At 54.3% G+C, this 16873-nt stretch overlaps 2 protein-coding genes across 2 annotated transcripts; both read right to left on the reverse strand.

Annotated features, from left to right (window-relative positions):
* Window positions 1-2260: 2260 nt before the first annotated feature.
* On the reverse strand, window positions 2261-4172 carry TMEM147 (transmembrane protein 147). Its single transcript, XM_010347929.3, has 7 exons — window positions 3959-4172; window positions 3818-3887; window positions 3205-3264; window positions 2983-3119; window positions 2762-2846; window positions 2551-2672; window positions 2261-2463 (listed from the first exon to the last, which is right to left on the reverse strand). The coding sequence occupies exons 1-7, from the start codon at window positions 4033-4035 to the stop codon at window positions 2340-2342; spliced, it is 675 nt and encodes a 224-aa protein (XP_010346231.1). The 5' UTR covers window positions 4036-4172; the 3' UTR covers window positions 2261-2339.
* A 436-nt stretch (window positions 4173-4608) lies between these two features.
* On the reverse strand, window positions 4609-16266 carry GAPDHS (glyceraldehyde-3-phosphate dehydrogenase, spermatogenic). Its single transcript, XM_003937362.4, has 11 exons — window positions 15959-16266; window positions 12986-13166; window positions 11288-11384; window positions 11010-11116; window positions 7330-7420; window positions 7131-7249; window positions 6723-6804; window positions 6278-6429; window positions 5947-6109; window positions 4786-4883; window positions 4609-4694 (listed from the first exon to the last, which is right to left on the reverse strand). The coding sequence occupies exons 1-11, from the start codon at window positions 16023-16025 to the stop codon at window positions 4622-4624; spliced, it is 1230 nt and encodes a 409-aa protein (XP_003937411.3). The 5' UTR covers window positions 16026-16266; the 3' UTR covers window positions 4609-4621.
* Between the last annotated feature and the right edge of the window lie 607 nt (window positions 16267-16873).

Genomic DNA, 16873 nt, shown 5'->3' on the forward strand with positions numbered 1-16873 from the left:
TTTCTAAGAAAGGGGGTTTCACCATGTTGGCCAGGCTGGTCTTGGAACTCCTGACTTCATGATCCACTCATCTCGGCCTCTCAAAGTGCTCGGTTTACAGGCATGAGTCACCGCGCCTGGCCTCTTCTTCTTTCTTATGGCTTTCTCTGGCTAGGGCTTGGGCTTCTCCTTCCTTGTGATCACAGCCCCCCAGCCCCCTGTGGGTTCAGTTATCTCTGCAGTGAGACCCACATCTGTCCTGAGCTTCCCCCAGTATCCGAGGTGACCTACACTGGCCTCTGCATCTTCCCCCAAACCTGCACGCCTGCACTGACCCAATCTGATAGTCCCACTGTCCCATCAGTGTGGTCCCTTCTCCCTTGGAAACATGGTGAGCCCTGGGGCTTACAAACCCCAAACTCCTGTTATCCTGGAACTCTGTTCCTCCCTTATCTGTTGTCGCCCGGTAGCGCCCCCTGCTGGTAAATAAATACACACAGCCCACTGATCACCAACACCCGGGCTTAGCTTCTAGCCACTCCCTGCACCCCACCAGCCCTGCTCTGGTCCAGCCCTGGCCTCCTGGTCTCAGCCTCCCCACTCCAGACAACAGCCACGCAGAGCTCCCTAAAGCTGTATCTGACCCTGTCCTTCCTCTGCCTAGAGCTCTCCATGGTTCCCAAAGCCTTCTGTGATCTGACCCCTGCCAGCTTCTGTAGTCTCACAAGCCCCCTTGAACTCATTCCAACCAGTTGTTCCCTTGGGGAAAACAGGCTCCCCCTCTGACCTCAAGACCATCACCTCTGCCTTGCCCCAGTCACTCATTCTTTAGGTCTCAGCTCACATGTGCTCTGCTCAGGGGAGCCCACACTGCTTCCACGGCAGGTCAGGCGGCTCCTGTGGGTCCCCATAAGCCAGGTGTTTCCCCATGATAACTCCAATCACCTGCAGCCTGACTCACCACAGTCCTGCCGCCTAGGCTTCACTGTCCTCTGCCAACTCAGCCCTAACCACTCCCTGAACCCCATGTAAGTGGGAATTATTCCAGTTGGTAATTTCTGCAACTGACACTTGTCTCAAAATGTGTAAAGAGCTATGTGGGGTATGGAAGTGCGGGAGAAAGTGACCTTGTCACAAGTCCACCTAGATAGACTGCCCCATCTACTTCCTTTCCACATCAATGTTAAGGCGATCAATCATTTCCAGCTCCCACGAGACTCCTGGACCCTGTCTTTATTCCAAACCTTGAGGAAGAGTGGGCCCAGATGGCGGCAGCCCTGCCTCAGGGCAAATGCTCCCTCTGGAAACACCGAGATGGTCCTAGCGAGCTTTCCTAGGCGCAAGCTTAAATAATATGTGGAACCTCAACAGCCTGGTGGAGGAGGAGGGGCAACTGCCCTATCCTGCTCCCCAGGGCACCCCACTGAAACACCAGGGCTGGGGAGCACCTTCCTGAGTGGGAGGGTGTATATCAAAGTGGGGCTTAAACATGACATTCAAAGCTTCTGACACATCCCCCTCAGACAGAGGTGGGGAATGGGGCAGGGAGCTGGCTTTAGTGGACCAAGGAAGGCTGAGGGCATGGGGGGCAGGGAGGGGGGCACCCAGGACAATGTCCAAGCTGGGGGCCCCACTGCTCTGCTCCGTAGCTGCAGCTGTCTTTCTACTCCACCCTGAGAAGGCTCAGGCCGGGATCCGATCTGCGGGCCATAGAACTGAGGGGCTCAGAGTCGCAACTCTCCGCCCAGCCCCATGCTGACCCCATGGCTTGAACGATCTGAAGAATCTGGCTGGGCAAATCATTCCAGGGAGCAGTTTCAGAAAAGCTGGTTTTGCTGGTTGGGTAAATCCAAAGACCAAGCAATTGAACTGTCCACTGTGTAACAAGGGGCCACAGGTGGGAGGATGACAAGGTTAGATTTCAGATAGATCCCCTGGCTGCCATACACAGGACAGATTGGAAGGGGACACTGGGGCCAGGTGCCTCAGAAGTAACCAGCCTGGGAAGGGCACGTGTGGGGAGGCCCAGGTTGAGGCTATAAGGGGAGGAGGAGTCCCCCAAGGGCCCTGGCCTCTGCCACAGCTCAGAGATCATCCAAACCTTCTGTCTACTCCCAGAAAACAAGAAGCCTGCGGAACTGCTCCGGGACATGGCACAAGTCGTGACTGGCTAGCTTCCAGCTCATCTACCTCCCTCCTGAGCCAGAACCAGGGCCTCTGGGACCCAGATGGGCACGGTATTGGGAGACAGTTCCCAACAGAGAGAAATGGCGGCAGCAGCAGCTTTCCAAATACTGTTTACTTCACTAAAACCTGGAGCAAGGCAGGGAAAAGGTACGCCAAAGTCTGAGACACCAAGCCTAGGAGTGCACGTTGACAACGGCGACATAGAGGGCCAAGGTGCTGAGGGCCAGCAGCCCCGTTACCACTGCCCGGGCCAGCAGGGCTGTCCAGCTGCCCAGCGAGCAGAGGTGGACAAAGGTCCTGCGGAAAAATGTCACAATGAGGGAGGGAGAAAAGAATAGATAACCCACCCCCTCTGGACCCAGCCACAAACCCCACCCAGCTCACTCCATAACAAAGGCCTTGTAGACACTAAGGAACATCAGCAGGAGGACAGCCGGCCGGAAGGTGTGGTACAGATCATAGCGTGTTATCATCCAGACCTGGGCAGACGCGACGATGTAATGGACCTGGAGGGAGGCAGAAAGTCGGGGCCATGCCTTGGGAAGGACTATGGCCACCAGCAGAAATGTGTGTAGGCGAGAGCAGGACTGCGTACCAGACTGATGTTGGAGTCTATGCTCATCTGGATGTACTTCCAGTCAAACTCAATGCCCCGCGCTCCGACCCATAAGGGAATGCAGCTGAGGAAGGCAAAGGACGGGATTCTCTAGTACCCAGACACCCTCAGCACCAAGCTCTAAGCCCCTGCCCTCCAGCACCCCCATGGAACCCAGGTGTCCCTTCTCAGGGGTCTGGGCTCCAGGCTGCTGCACGCACCGGGACATAATAAGCTCGGCGGTGGCCCAGCCTAGGGCAGCAACCATGATCTTGTACTCCCCCTTGCCGGCATTCCGGGACATGACAAGGTTTAGGCCTATCAGGTCGGCCACATCCACGCTGGCCTTCATGAACTCCTGAGGGTCAGGTTGAAGCTTAAGTAAGCACAAGGAACAAGGAGCCCCACTCCTGCACTCCCTCCCCTTCTCCGGCCCCTCTCACCCCAATGAAGTCATAGATGCCGCCTTCCCAGGTGGGAAAGAAGGTGGCCAAGAACAGCATCTGAGAACAGAAAGCAGAAAGAGGTCACTTCAAGGTGAGGGGATCACGATCAACCACGCGGATTTTGTGGAAGTTCGTTTGTATGAGGAGGGCAGGACAGGTTCAGGGGACCCATCTGGAAGAGGAACCACCAGATGACTGCAAGATTACAGGCATGGGAGAGATACAGGATAGGTTGCCGGGTCCTCGAGGGGGCTGGAAGTTTAAGTTCTGGGTGATCATAGGGCATCTGAGTCAGGTCTGAACCTGCTGCTCCTTGGGCAGTGTTAGCAGCACGTGGAGAATCAGTGAACACTCTTAACTGCACCAAAAAAACCTCTTAGCCAAGCACACTACTGAGGTTTTCTCAATTTTAGTAAGTGCTACGCAAAAGTTGCTTCTAGGCCTCTTTTCAGGTCGTGCCCTCTTTAAAGTCCATTCTCTCTAGGTATCCCGACATCATCCCATTGCAGAGTCCCGAGGGCGGTCCCACCATCGGGGATACGCAACGGGGGCGAGTCCCTGGGTCTGCAGAGGCTAGGGGCCAGACACGTGGGGTCTCGACTGCCCTCACCTTGCAGAGCTGCACAAAGAGGTAGGTGACTCCAGCCTGGACGCATTTCCAGAAGGCGTTGTACTCTGACCTGGAGAAGCGGGCGGTGAGGGTCGGCCCGGGCCCCGCACCCTCTCCGCCCCGCGCCCTTCCCGCACTCACAGGCCGCTGCACTTGTACGTGATGAAGTAAGGGAAGTACGCCAGAGCGAAGCAGTTCCCGAAGTGAAACAGGGTCATGACGCCGGCCGCCCGGTCCCGCCAGCGCGGGGACAGCGAGGCGGCGTCTCCCGGAGCGGGTCTCCGGCTCCGCCGGCGCTTTCGCCGCGGTCAGGGCCTGGAGCCCACCTGACTGGCCGCGGCCCGCGCGCGGCCTTCTGGGAGCCGTAGTCCCGGCGCGGGGCGTCGCGCCCAGTGACGTCAGAGCGCCCGTGGCCGGCCCTGGTTCAAAGCGCTCCCGGCCCAGCGCTGTTGGGAGCGACTTTCGGCTTTGCGGGGTTTCCCCTGCTGCCACCGCTGTCCCAGTGTCCCTAAGTGGAACCCGGCTTGGAGTCGAGCGCGACCCCTCGCCTGTGGTCGCAGGCGATGGAGTAAGTGTGAGGTGGGCCTTAAACCCGAATCAGAACCCGCCGTCACCGGCGGCAGAGATGCGGGACGCAACTGTGAGCACTGTTCTTTATTTCACCATGGCCTCAGCGGCGTGGGGCGCCCACCCCGGGTGCCCTTCCTCCCCCGGAGAGCCGGAGAGCCAGAGAGCCGGATCCTGGAACGGGAGGCACAGGTTCCGGCCCTGGCCCCTGGGAGGGAAAGAAAGGACCTTCCCGCTTTACTTGTCTCGGCTAAACATGTGGCGGAGGAGGTCGACCACTCGGTGACTGTAGCCATATTCGTTGTCGTACCTGTGGAGGAGGGGTCGGGAGGTTCAAGGGGGTCCCTTCCGACCATCCCTTAGTTCCCCTCCTACTGAGTCTCCAGCCCTTTCTCCCTTACCATGAAATGAGCTTCACGAAATTGTCATTGAGCGCAATGCCGGCCTTAGCATCGAAGATGGACGAGCGGGTATCACCGAGGAAGTCCGTAGAGACGACCTGAGTGTCCGAATTTCAAAGATAAGTGTGGGCGGCAGAGTAAGGACATCCAGGAATTCAGGTCCCAACTCTTAGGCACATCGTGCATCCATGCATTCATCTACAATATGTGATGTAGCCCTACCGTGTCCAGTCTCTAGGACAAGGTATGACAAAGGCAGATGGGTGCTCTGCCTGTTGGGGTCTGGCCATTGGGCACAGGTCACAAACACCCTCATGCTGTACGCATATATCCCTTTCCTAGGCATAATGCAGGCATTTGGAATGGGCTGGCATGGAGGGGGCTCTCTGAGAGGTGGCTATGAGCGGGGTCTGGATGACTAGGAAGATCTGGCTGCCTCCAGCCCTCAGCACAAGTGTCTCAGGTGGAAGGAGCTGCAGGAATGGAGGACCTGAGGGTTTTAGCCCTAGTGTCATGAAAGGCCACAGGAGTGTTTTCACTCCTGAAAACGTTTATAATGTGATTTCACTAAAACGAACCATCCTGGTGACTGTGGTATAGTGGAGCTGCAGGAGTGAATGTAGGGAGACAGCACCAAGGTGGACGTGCAGGGGTCCACCATGACCACGACATCTACTTCTCATAGAGAAGTCACCTGGTCATGGCCTGGCCTCACGTGAGTATTGAAAAAAATGGCAGCTGTTGCCTTCTGTTCACTAAGCATATATTAGTCACCTGCTGTATGCCATACTAGAGCCACAAAAGTGAAAACACAGCCCCTAAATCCCTGTTTTCTTGGATTGCAAACGCCACTGAGACCAACAGTGACTATAAAATGAAATTTCTGGTGAGGAATAGGCCCACAAAAAGAATATCTTTTGAGGTGTGGCTTGCTGAAGAGGGAGACTGAAGTAGAGACTTGGAGGAATTGAGGACAGACTGATCACTCGGGGGACAAACATTCCAGATGGAAGGAACAGTAAGTGCAAAGGCCCTGAGGCAGGGAGGTCTCCCCATCCTGCAGTTTCTGTCTTGGCACATTGAGAGCAGCTCCCTGGCAAGTGGAAATCGTGTCCCCTGCCCAGAGGATTCTTCCCAGGGTCTCCCTCGCTCAGCACCTACCTCATCCTCTGTGTAGCCAAGGATGCCAGCCATGGGCCCCTTGGCTGCTGCTTTTACAACCTCCTTGATGGCTGAGTAGGGGGTTGGCTGAGCGAGGCGGCAGGTCAGGTCCACGACAGACACATCCGGGGTTGGTACCCGGAACGCCATCCCTGTCAGCTTCCTGGAGAATCCCCCATGAGGGGCAGGAGTCAGAACTTAGGGACACCACCCTCCATTTCCCCTTGCCCTGAGACTGGGCCAGGCCCCTGCTTTCCCCTTAAGGACTGAGGCCCAGTCCAGTGGTCCCAATGTGTGCCCCAACACTGGTTGCAGCTTCTGGTCCTCATACCCTTTGAGTGCTGGGATGACTTTGGTCACGGCTTTGGCAGCCCCAGTGGAGGCTGGGATGATGTTCTGGTGGGCACCCCGTCCATCTCGCCAGGCCTTCCTTGATGGCCCGTCCACCGTCTTCTGGGTGGCTGTGTAGGAATGGACTGTGGTCTTGGGGAAGAAGAGGACCATGATGAGGCCTTCATGCTCCTAAGCTCCCATGCCTCTTTTTTCCAGGACTAGGGTGGTGGCCTAGGTGTGGAGGCTGGTGGGGCCACCACCACAGATCACGGGAGGGGCATGTGCAGGCCAGGGTCCAGCCTTGCCTGAGGGTTGACTTCGGCACTGGTGGGCCTCTCCTCCCCAAACCAGCTTCTCCCTCTTAACTCCATACACTAAGCAAGGCCCTGGAAGAAGAGGTTGGGTTTCCCTGCCCTCCTTCCTGCCCCAGCCCCTCAACTCACCATCAACCCTTCCACAATCCCAAAGTGCTCGTGGATGACCTTGGCAAGGGGGGCCAGGCAGTTGGTGGTGCAGGACGCGTTGCTGAAACAGCCAAGGTGTGCATGGGCACTTTGAGGTAAGACGCAGCGCTGCCCTCCACCCTTACCCCTCTTGTGAAACGTCACCATGAGGATGAGAGGGATTGGTGGGGACGCTGTCAGACTAAAGGAGGCTGGGGAGGCTCCCCAAGCTTGTCCTCCAGAAGTCACGCATTTTTAGCAGATAGTTTGGGGAAGGAGAAGGAGAAACCAACTGACTAGGAATCCAGTGGGGCTGAGGGTGGGAAGGACGAGTCTACCCTCTCTTCCACAGCCTGGCGTGTCCTCGGGCACCACCCACACACTGCAGGATGTCGCTGCCCCCCTTACCTGACAATGTTCATGGAGCCAGGGTTATAGTCATTTTCGTTCACACCCATGACGAATGTTGGTGCATCCGGCGAGGGCGCAGAGATGACCACGCGTTGAGCACCTGCTGAGATGTGGTCCTGGGGAGGAGGCGCAGGTGTCAGGTGCTTCTGGCGCCATTGTCCCCCTAGCTGGCCCTGGGCATGCCTCCCCCGCTTACCGAAGCTGCCTCTATGGAGAGGTACACGCCTGTGGACTCCACCACGTAGGGGCTCCCAACAGCCCTCCAGGGGATCTGTTTGGGCTCCTTGCTGCGGGGTAGTGGCAGGGCTGAGTCAGTCTCTCCTGCGTGGGCCCCACCTTCAGAGTCCACAGCCTTCACCAGTTGAAAGGCTGAGCATGCGCCTTCCTGCAGGTGCCGGCCCGCCTACAACCACCTGGGTCCCCCACCCCACACACCTACCTGCCCCAGATGGATCGCACCCTGCTGGCCTTGCTTTTCACCACTGCCCTGCTTCAGACCACTTTCCCTGTGTTGATTGCACCACCCCTGCTATGCCTGGGTACTGGCAGTGACCTCCCCAACTCAGCCCTCAACTTCCTCAGAGGCACCAACCCTAACTGGTACCAGCCAGCTCAGACCCTTTCTTCATACACTGCCCAGGACGTGGACTCTGTGACCATGAGGCCTGCCCAGCTGCTTTCTGGCCCCCAGCGTTGAAAACCTTGTCATGAACCCTCCTGGACCCTCAGATCTTGCAATAGGAAGCTGGCTGCCAAAGGCCAGGAGAGTCTCTGAAAACAGACACTGCATTAAAGAAAACGCTCCTGGAGGAAGCCTGAAGCCTGAGGCAGCCTTGGGCCAGCAGTGGCTCCTGGTTTACATTAGAAAAGGGAGGTTTGGGGATTCTTGTTTTCTAAATTTACGTTTTTACTTGGCATTTTGACACATGTTTGTATTTGAAACATACTGAACATCTAGTATTGCTGTTTTCTACTTGGCTTTAGCAACAAGCATTAAGTGAATAAACTATTCCGCTCTCTTCCTTCCCGGGTTTATCATGAGTAACCGGGTGCTTTGCTTCTGTGATTCTCGGCTAGTGTTGGTCTGTTTCCATTGCCGTTGATCCTGCTTTCCTCAATGGGGGAGTTCAATCAGTGTTTGTGGTTGGTTGGTTTTGAGACAGGGTCTTCCCCTCGCCCAGGCTGGAGTGGTGGTGCAGTCACACAGCTCACTGTAGCCTTGATCTTCCTGGCTCAAGCCATCCTCCTGCCTTGGCCTCCCAAGTAGCTGGGACTACAGGCTCACACCACCATGCCCAGCTAATTTTTAAATTTTTTTTGTAGAGATGGAGTCTCACTTTTGTTGCCCAGGGTGCTTTAGAACTCCTGGGCTCAAGTGATGCTTGGTTTCCCGCAAGTGTTGGGATTATAGGCATGAGCCACTGTGCCTGGCTTCATGGTTTTTTGTTTGTTTGTTTTGTTTTTTTTCAGGCAGAATATCACTCTGTCACCCAGGCTGGAGTGCAGTGGCACGATTTTGACTCACTGCAACCTCTGCCTTCCGGGTTCAAGCAATTCTCCTGCCTCGGCCTCCTGAGTAGCTGGGATTATAGGGGTGCGCCACATGGCCAGCTAGTTTTTCGTATGTGCATTTTTAGTGGAGACGGGGTTTCGCCATGTTGGCCAGGCTGGTCTCAAACTCCTGACTTCCTCCCACTTCAGCCTCCCAAAGTGCTGGGATTATAGGCATGAGCCACTGTACCTGATCTCATGGTTTTTTTTTTTGTTTTGTTTTTTAGTTAGCCATTTTATACATGTTTACTGAACATTTGCCCTGTGCCCATATTCTAAGTGCCTTACATGTATTAAACTTATGTACCCTTCACAACCCAAGGAGGAAGTGCTATCCCTGTCAGGGCAGAGGGGAGGGGAGTGTGGCAGAGCCTGCTGGATTGCAGGCAGGCTGGCCTCACCTTGGGTCTGCACTCTTGGCTCCACTGCCTGAATGAATGAATGAATGGGCTGCCCCGCAAGGCCATAGCACATGGTTATCCTCTTCCTGTCAGTCCACTTTCCATCATCTAGCCCAACTAGCTCTTCTCAGATACCTCCTATTTCCCACCTTCCAAATTAGGGACACTGCCTTCCAAATTAGGACCGCAATTGCTGAGTTGGCCTGAGGCAAACAGTGTGTCCCAGAAGACCCCAGGCCCTCGCCTGTCATGGGCCCCAGCCTCTTGCCCACTGGGCTGTTTTGAGGATTCCATTCATTCATTCAAAGGAAGTTCTAAATGTCTACCAGGGCCTGTACCTGCTAATGCCAGAGCAAAGGGTGGCACCAGTTGACAGAGCCCTCCTTGCAAGGACATGGCCTTGTGGGAAGTGCCCCTTTAAGTGTCCACAAACAAGTGTTCACTCCATTTGTGCCTGCAGCTACCGCTGTGGTGGGTTTGCTCATCATCCCCATCAGCTACAGGGCAGAATTGAGGCTCAGGCAAGTTTGGTCCCTTGCCCAAGGTCACCCAGCTAGCAGCAGTGGCGTGGGGTGGAGCAGGGCGGAGTGCAGGCACACCACCTGGCTTGTGCAGCCCAACAGTGCAGGGATGGAGAGAGGACTGGGGAGGGGGACCCCATTGCACAAGTGACCAAAGAAGGGAGCACCTGAGTGGGGGTGGGGACAGAGGGGGCAGCTAGGTGGGGAAGGGGGATAGCTACAAGTGGCAGGAATGGGGGTGGCCACATTGAAGTCTGCGTGATGACTACAATGCTGGAGTTGTTTTTGGTGTCATGATTTCAAACTTGGGTTAAGCAGCTTTCTTCCATTTTCACTGACTCTCCAGCCTCTGTGCCCCCACCCATAAACTTCCTGCACCCATCCCTGCCCCTTTATCACTCACTCTACCCCCAGTAAGTACAAAGAGAAGGGCTGACATTAGATCTGTGGGCAGGGGTGCTAGGGACCCCCGCCTGGGCCTGGACAGGGTTCTCTAGTGTGCCTGCGTGTATGTGCATGTGTGGGTGTGTGTGTAAAAGCCCCAGGCAGCCACAGAGCCAGAGTGGCTAACAGTTTACATTAGAAAGATGAATGTCAGACAAAAATAAAATTCTAAGCCCCCCACAACTAACTGAATTCAGCCCTTCTCTTGGCCCAGGGCATTCTAAATAAACTCGAAACACTTGTTCAGGCTGTGATGGGAACTGGTGCTCGCACAAGCCTCATTATACCTTCCTCCCTTTGGAGGAATTCAGCTACAGTTGACCAGCAGTGGCCAATGGGTGCTGAGTAAGTGTGGAGTTGAAGGGGAAGCAAGAGTTGAGTTCTGGACATGTTGAAATGCCTAAGAGAAAACGTGCAAATGATCGTTAAAGCAAAAGCATTCTAGGCAGGACGTGATGGCTCATGCCTGTAATTCCAACATTCTGGGAGGCCAAGGTGGGAGGATTGCTTGGGGCCAGGAGTTTGAGATCAGCCTGGGCAAAATGGCCTCTACAAAAAATTAGCCAGGTCTGGTAGCTTGTGCCAACTACTTGGGAGGCTGAGGTGGGAGGATCACTTGAGCCCAGGAGGTCAAGGTTGCGGTGAGCTATGATCACACCACTGCACTCCAGCCTGGGCAAGACAGTGATACCCCGTCTGTAAAATAAATAAATAAATAAATAAAAAGAAAAATCGTTCTTGAGTACAGTGAGGCATCTTTTAGGATTAGTGCTTCTTAACCATTTTGGGGGTGAAGGACCTGAGACTCCCCTCTTCTAATCAGTACCTAGAGGCATGCACATGCAATTTTGGGGGTGGTTTCAGAACCCCAGGTGAGAGGCTGGAATCATATTTTAGCCACCTCCACATCCCCTGCCTCAGTATGTCAGGGCTGTGCATCAGACAGATGCTCTTCTTACCATTGGTAGACAGAGATCGCATGGTTGTCCACGACCAGCTGTCCATTCCTGAATTCCACACTCCCCTTGTATCGGCCGTGGGTGGAGTCATACTTAAACATGTACACCTGTGGGGGATGAAGCGGCTTCTAGTCCTGGGGTGGCAGGGTGAGAATCCCTGGAGTCTCCCCTTTGGTGAAGGTCTCACATTACAGCTGAGAGCCCTCCATACAGCTCCCCTGAACCCCCTTCTCACCCCAGTCCCACCCTGCTGTTCTCGCCCTCTGCCTGCTACTGACCATGTATTCTGGGTCAATGAATGGATCGTTCACAGCCACAACCTTAACACCCTTCTCCATGCAGGCACGCAGCACCAGGCGACCGATGCGTCCAAATCTGGCCAGGGACAGACAGAGGAAGGGGTGGGAAAGATGGGGTAATGGAGAGGAGGCTCCCTCAAGGGAAACCTTAATCCAGGGGAAGAAGGCAACCACCTCTCTGCGCAGGCCACAGTCATCTCTTGCCAAGATGACCTCACCAGCTCCTTCACCTCTCCTGATCCATTCCCTAACCCCATTCCTTCTTTTTTCTTTTTTCTTTTTTTTTTTTTTTGAGACGGAATCTAGCTCTTTTGCTCAGGCTGGAGTGCAGTGACATTATCTCAGCTCATTGCGACCTCTCCCTCCTGGGTTCAAGTGATTCCCCTACCTCAGCCTCTCAAGTAGCTGGGACTACAGGCGCATACAACCACACCTCGATCATTTTTGTATTTTTAATAGAGATGGGGTTTCACCATGTTGGCCAGGCTGGTCTCAAACTCGTGACCCCAAGTTGATAAACCTGCATCAGCCTCTCAAAGTGTTGGGATTACTGTTGTGAGCCACTGCTGTGCCTGATCCCTAACTCCTATTTTTAACCTTGTAGCTGAGGTTTTTTTATTTAAATTTTTTTTTTTTTTTTTTTTTTTAAGAGACAGGGCCTTGCTATTTTGCCCATTCTGGTCTCAAATTCCTGGTCTCAAAGGATTTTCCTGCCTCAGTCTCCCAAAGTGCTGGGTTTACAGGTGTGAGCCTGGATGTATCTTTTAAAACTTCAAGACAGGCCGGGCGCGGTGGCTCAAGCCTGTAATCTTAGCACTTTGGGAGGCTGAGGCAGGTGGATCACGAGGTCAAGAGATCGAGACCATCCTGGTCAACATGGCGAAACCCTGTCTCTACTAAAAACACAAAAAATTAGCTGGGCATGGTGGCGCATGCCTGTAATCCCAGCTACTCAGGAGGCTGAGGCAGGAGAATTGCTTGAATCCAGGAGATGGAGGTTGCGGTGAGCCGAGATCGCGCCATTGCACTCCAGCCTGGGTAACAAGAGCGAAACTCCGTCTCAAAAAAAAAGAACTTCAAGACTTCAAGACAGATTACGTCTCTTGGCATGAAAATATCCACGACTGTCCATCAGTGAAACAAGATCCACATTCCTTACTGTGGTGTAGCAGCATCTCTTGGGTTTCCCACCAGCCTCCCTCCTCTTCCCCTTTGCTTGGTGGACACCAGCCACTCTGACATCCTGGCTGTCCCTGAACACACTAAGCTCGCCTCGCCCCAGAGTCACTGCTTGTCTCGCTGCCTGGAAGACTCCTTCCCCAGCAAGGTGCCCTGGAACCTGGCTGCCTCTCTTCACTCTGGCCTTATTCCAATGTCACCTTCTCCCCGAGGCCTTCCCTGACCACTGGCGAAGACTGCCGTCTCCAGCCTTACCTTTCCGCTGGCTTCTACACTGTTCAAAACACTACTGCATAATCTCATTTCTTTGATTACTGTCTTCCTCGCCAGAATGTGGGCTGAGGGCGGGGCCCCATCTGACTTACTCTGGGCTATTTCTCCAGGGTTGTTGGAATGAAAGCATTGATGCGGGGAAAGGTGGAGGTGCCCCCAGTTAGCAGCCAGAGGAGGGGCTGGGCTCTAAGACTTCAGACTGACTGGGGGCTGCAGTAGACTCACCCATTGATGCCCACAGTCAGCTCTCGGGCCACAATCTGAGGAGGAGGAGTAGCAGGGCGAGGAGGAGGAGGCGGCGGTGGTGGTGGCGGTGGCTTTATTTCCTCCTTGACTGGTGTGGGCTCTGGTTGTGGCGGGGGCTCTACTTCAGCCTTGGGCTCAGGTGGGGGCGGTGCTCTGGTGACTGTGCAGGGGAAGGGAGGGAATGGGTTGCTTGACCACCAAAGTGAAAAAGAATGAACTGTCTTTGCTGCCCAGAATCTGTTACAGGCTCCTGGCCCCTGGCCTCTAGTGACCAACTGTTTAGCCCCGTGTTTCCCAAACCCACTTTCTCTACAGAATAAACTTGTTTAAAATATCACTGCCAGGGGCCCTTCCCCGGAGATTCTAATTAAATGGATATGTACTTTCAATATAGATTGCTTGCAGTGACATTGTCCGTGCCTCAGTTTCCTCCTCTGTAAGGAGAGAGAAAAGTACTTTTCTTGGCCGGGCGCAGTGGCTCAAGCCTGTAATCTCAGCACTTTGGGAGGCCGAGGTGGGTGGATCACGAAGTTGAGAGATCAAGACCATCCTGGTCAACATGGTGAAACCCCGTCTCTACTAAAAATACAAAAAATTAGCTGGGCATGGTGGCTTGTGTCTGTAATCCCAGCTACTCAGGAGGCTGAGGCAGGAGAATTGCCTGAACCCAGGAGGCGGAGGTTGCGGTGAGCCGAGATCGCGCCATTGCACTCCAGCCTGAGTAACAAGAGCAAAACTCCGTCTCAAAAAAAAAAAAAAGTACTTTTCTTAGGGGGTCGTGAGAATTAAATAAGGTAATATTTGGAGTGCTTATGACCGAGCCCAGGAAACATTTGACATGCATTATTAGTATTTTGGAGATTGTTCTTTAAACTTGTCTGATAACTGATTTAGCCTAGCGGTCCCCAAACAGTTCTGATAGGAATCACCTGGGTGGCCGGATGTGGTGGCTCACGCCTGTTATCTCAGCACTTTGGGAGGCCAAGGCAGGAGGATCACTTGAGGTCAGAGTTCAAGACCAGCCTGGCCAACATGGAGAAACTGCGTTCTCTACTAAAAAATACTGTAATCCCAGCTCCTCATGGGACTGAGGCAAGAGAATCTCTTGAACCTGGGAGGCAGAAGTTGCAGTGAGCTGAGATCCCACCACTGCACTCCAGCCTGGGTGACAGAGCAGAACTCTGTCTCAAAAAAAAAAAAAAAAAAAAAAAAAGAATCACCTGAGGAGGCCTCTTAGAAAAATCAGACTCAGTAGGTCTGTACGGAGGCCCAGGAATCCTGTTTTTAATAAGCACTCCAAGCATTTCTTATCCCCAGGAAAGCTTAGAGAGTACTGTGTGTCATACTCTGTGTAGCCCATGGGAAGCACATATTGGCTCCCGCCTCTCCACACACTTCCACTCCCAGACTGCACTTAAATGCACCGCGCCTGGAGGTGCGCTTCCACCTGAGCTACAGAGGCGGGCTTGAGAAGAAGGGAGAAGTGGAGACTCCAGGGACCTGGTGGCAGAGAGTTTCAAGCTGGAAACTAAGCCTGGCTCAGTCCACAGACACCTGCTGCGGTGTGGACTTGGGCAAGTTAATGAACCTCTCGGGGCTGATCCTCCATCTAGGGGCTGCTGTGAGGGCTCAGTGAGATCTCAAGGCACATACATAGGAGCTGATTTCAATAGAAGAGGGAAGTCTGATCCTCCTCTATTAAAATGAGGATAGGGAGACAGCAGGGAGTAGAAAGGGGCTGGAGGGGGACAGTGGGAGTCCAAGTTTTAGCACCAAATCAAAGGCACCTGGGAGGTGGTGGGTCTGGGAGCTGGGGGCCAGCCGGCCTGTCTCCCTGACCTCTCGCTGGTGCCACAGACCTTGTGGCCTGAGGCTGGATGATGGGTGTTTCCAGTGGCTGTCCAGGTTTATGAAGGTGTTAGTGTTTATTGGTGAACCTGGGGATGTTTGCATCCCTGGGGTTGTTTCTGCTATTGGGGAAGGGGACTTGCCCCCCTGGCTAAGAGTGGGAATCTGAGCCCAGTGGGTGACCTTTTGGAAGAAAACTGAGGTCCTCCTCTCCCAGCATCCCCAGCCTTACACTCTCTTTCCCTCCACTGTAGGGGTGGGGTTCCTGGGTTGGAGAAAAGCCTGGGGGTCAGCTGGGTGCTTTGTGGAGCTCCTTACTGCGTCCTCCCACTGAATCCCGAGAGGCATGCGCTATAAACCCACTTTACAGAGGGGAAATGAAGCCAGAGGCCACGAAGCAGTGATGCGCAGGGCAGGCGTTCAAGTCCCGTGGCTGTTAAGCCCGTCTGCTTCTTTGTCTTTCAGGGTCTCTTGGACCCAAGCCCCGTCCCACTCCAGCCCTACCTACTCCTGAGGCCCCAAATGTGGGAAGTGGGGGAACAGCATGGGAGTTGGGGCAGCCCACTCGAAAGACCTGGTTCCTCTGACTAGAGTGAGTGAGTGAACAAGTGTGTGTGTGTGCCACCGTTGTTGAGAAACTAAGGAAGTGGTTTGCCCTCTCGTAACCTCTGTTGGCCGCTCTGTGAACTGCAGACACACACTGGCCTTCCCAGGTGGTGGTGAGGCTTCCCTGAGCGCTGGCCTGCGAAGTGGTCAGCAGTCCCCAGCAGGTTGCAAGTGCCCTTGCTTTGTGCATCACAGGGAGGGCAAAACCCATCTCACACGAAGCGCCTTGAACATTACTTTTACATGGAAGCCCAGCCCACCCACACCCAGTTCTCCATAAGCCACTCCTAAGCCCGACTGCTTCCCGCCACCCTCAGGCTGCAGCCTCCGATGCACACCCACTTCTGCCCTTTCCACGGCGGATGTGGAGGGACAGACCCCCGGCCCCTGGATGGTGCACATGCCAGGAAGGGCAGTGGGGATGCGGCATTGGTTTGAGGGTGCGGATGCTTCCCACCATGCTTTCCACCCACTCCGTGTCCCTGCTGCCTCCCTCACCTGGGCATGGCTGTCGCAGCAACTGGACAACGGTGACATTGGTGAGGACGATGTCACGTTTCGACATGGCTTCTTATAAAGTTATCATGGCCTGGCTGCCCCGGGACCTTCCGTGAGGTTACTGAGGTGAGTGCAGGGTGGCAGGACTGGTGGCTCCTGGGTCCTTTGCCATGATGTCACAGTGCCCAGTGAAGTCACAATACCCAGTGACATCACCGAGGAGGCGGTGCCCAGGCCAGAGGCCACAGACCACCGCATCCCATCCCAGTAGGGGCGTGGGACGTCAACACGCTGTGCACCACCGTTCCATGGCCATGCACTGCCTCTGGAATGGAATCCCACTTTTAAAAATTATCTTTTGTGGCTGGGCACAGTGGCTCATGCCTGTAATCCCAACTCTTTGGGAGGCCAAGGTGGGAGTATCACTTGAGCTCAAAAGTTTGAGACCAACATGGGCACTGTGGTAAAACCCCATATCTACAAAAAATAAAAAAGTTAGCTGGGTATGGTGGTACATACCTTTTGTCCTAGGGGGAGGCTGGGATGGCAGGATCAGTTGAGCCTGGGAGGTCAAGGCTGCAGTGAGCTATGATTGAATCACTGCACTCCAGCCTGGGCAACAGAGCAAGACCTTGTCTGAAAAACAGAAAAAGGTGTTTGCCCAGTAAACTATACTGAATGCATAAATGTCAATTCCTCAGGATTCTTCTGATGGCCAATCTTTTTTCTTTCTTTCTTTCTTTTTGAGACAGAGTTTCGCTCTTGTTGCCCGGCTAGAGTGCAGTAGCGTGATCTCAGCTCACTGCAACCTCTGCCTCCCGGGTTCAAGCGATTCTCCTGCCTCAGCCTCCTGAGTTGCTGAGACTACAGGTGCCTACCACTACACCTGGCTAATTTTTTTCTTTTTTTAAGTAG

The sequence above is a fragment of the Saimiri boliviensis genome, chromosome 14 (assembly GCF_048565385.1).
Source record: "Saimiri boliviensis isolate mSaiBol1 chromosome 14, mSaiBol1.pri, whole genome shotgun sequence".
NCBI lineage: Eukaryota > Metazoa > Chordata > Mammalia > Primates > Cebidae > Saimiri > Saimiri boliviensis.

Bases quoted from the DNA above. Each gene is read 5' to 3' on its own strand.
- TMEM147 (XM_010347929.3), bottom strand. From the start codon at position 4,035: ATGACCCTGTTTCACTTCGGGAACTGCTTCGCTCTGGCGTACTTCCCT. The intron at 3,120-3,204 runs GTGAGAGGGGCC...CCTGACCCTCAG, and splicing joins GCATCTATGACTTCATTGGG to GAGTTCATGAAGGCCAGCGT. The intron at 2,464-2,550 runs GTGAGCTGGGTG...ATTTTTCCGCAG, and splicing joins TACAAGGCCTTTGTTATGGA to GACCTTTGTCCACCTCTGCT.
- GAPDHS (XM_003937362.4), bottom strand. From the start codon at position 16,025: ATGTCGAAACGTGACATCGTCCTCACCAATGTCACCGTTGTCCAGTTG. The intron at 11,385-12,985 runs GTGAGTCTACTG...GTCCCTGGCCAG, and splicing joins CTGACTGTGGGCATCAATGG to ATTTGGACGCATCGGTCGCC. The intron at 6,110-6,277 runs GTATGAGGACCA...GGGATTCTCCAG, and splicing joins GTCATCCCAGCACTCAAAGG to GAAGCTGACAGGGATGGCGT.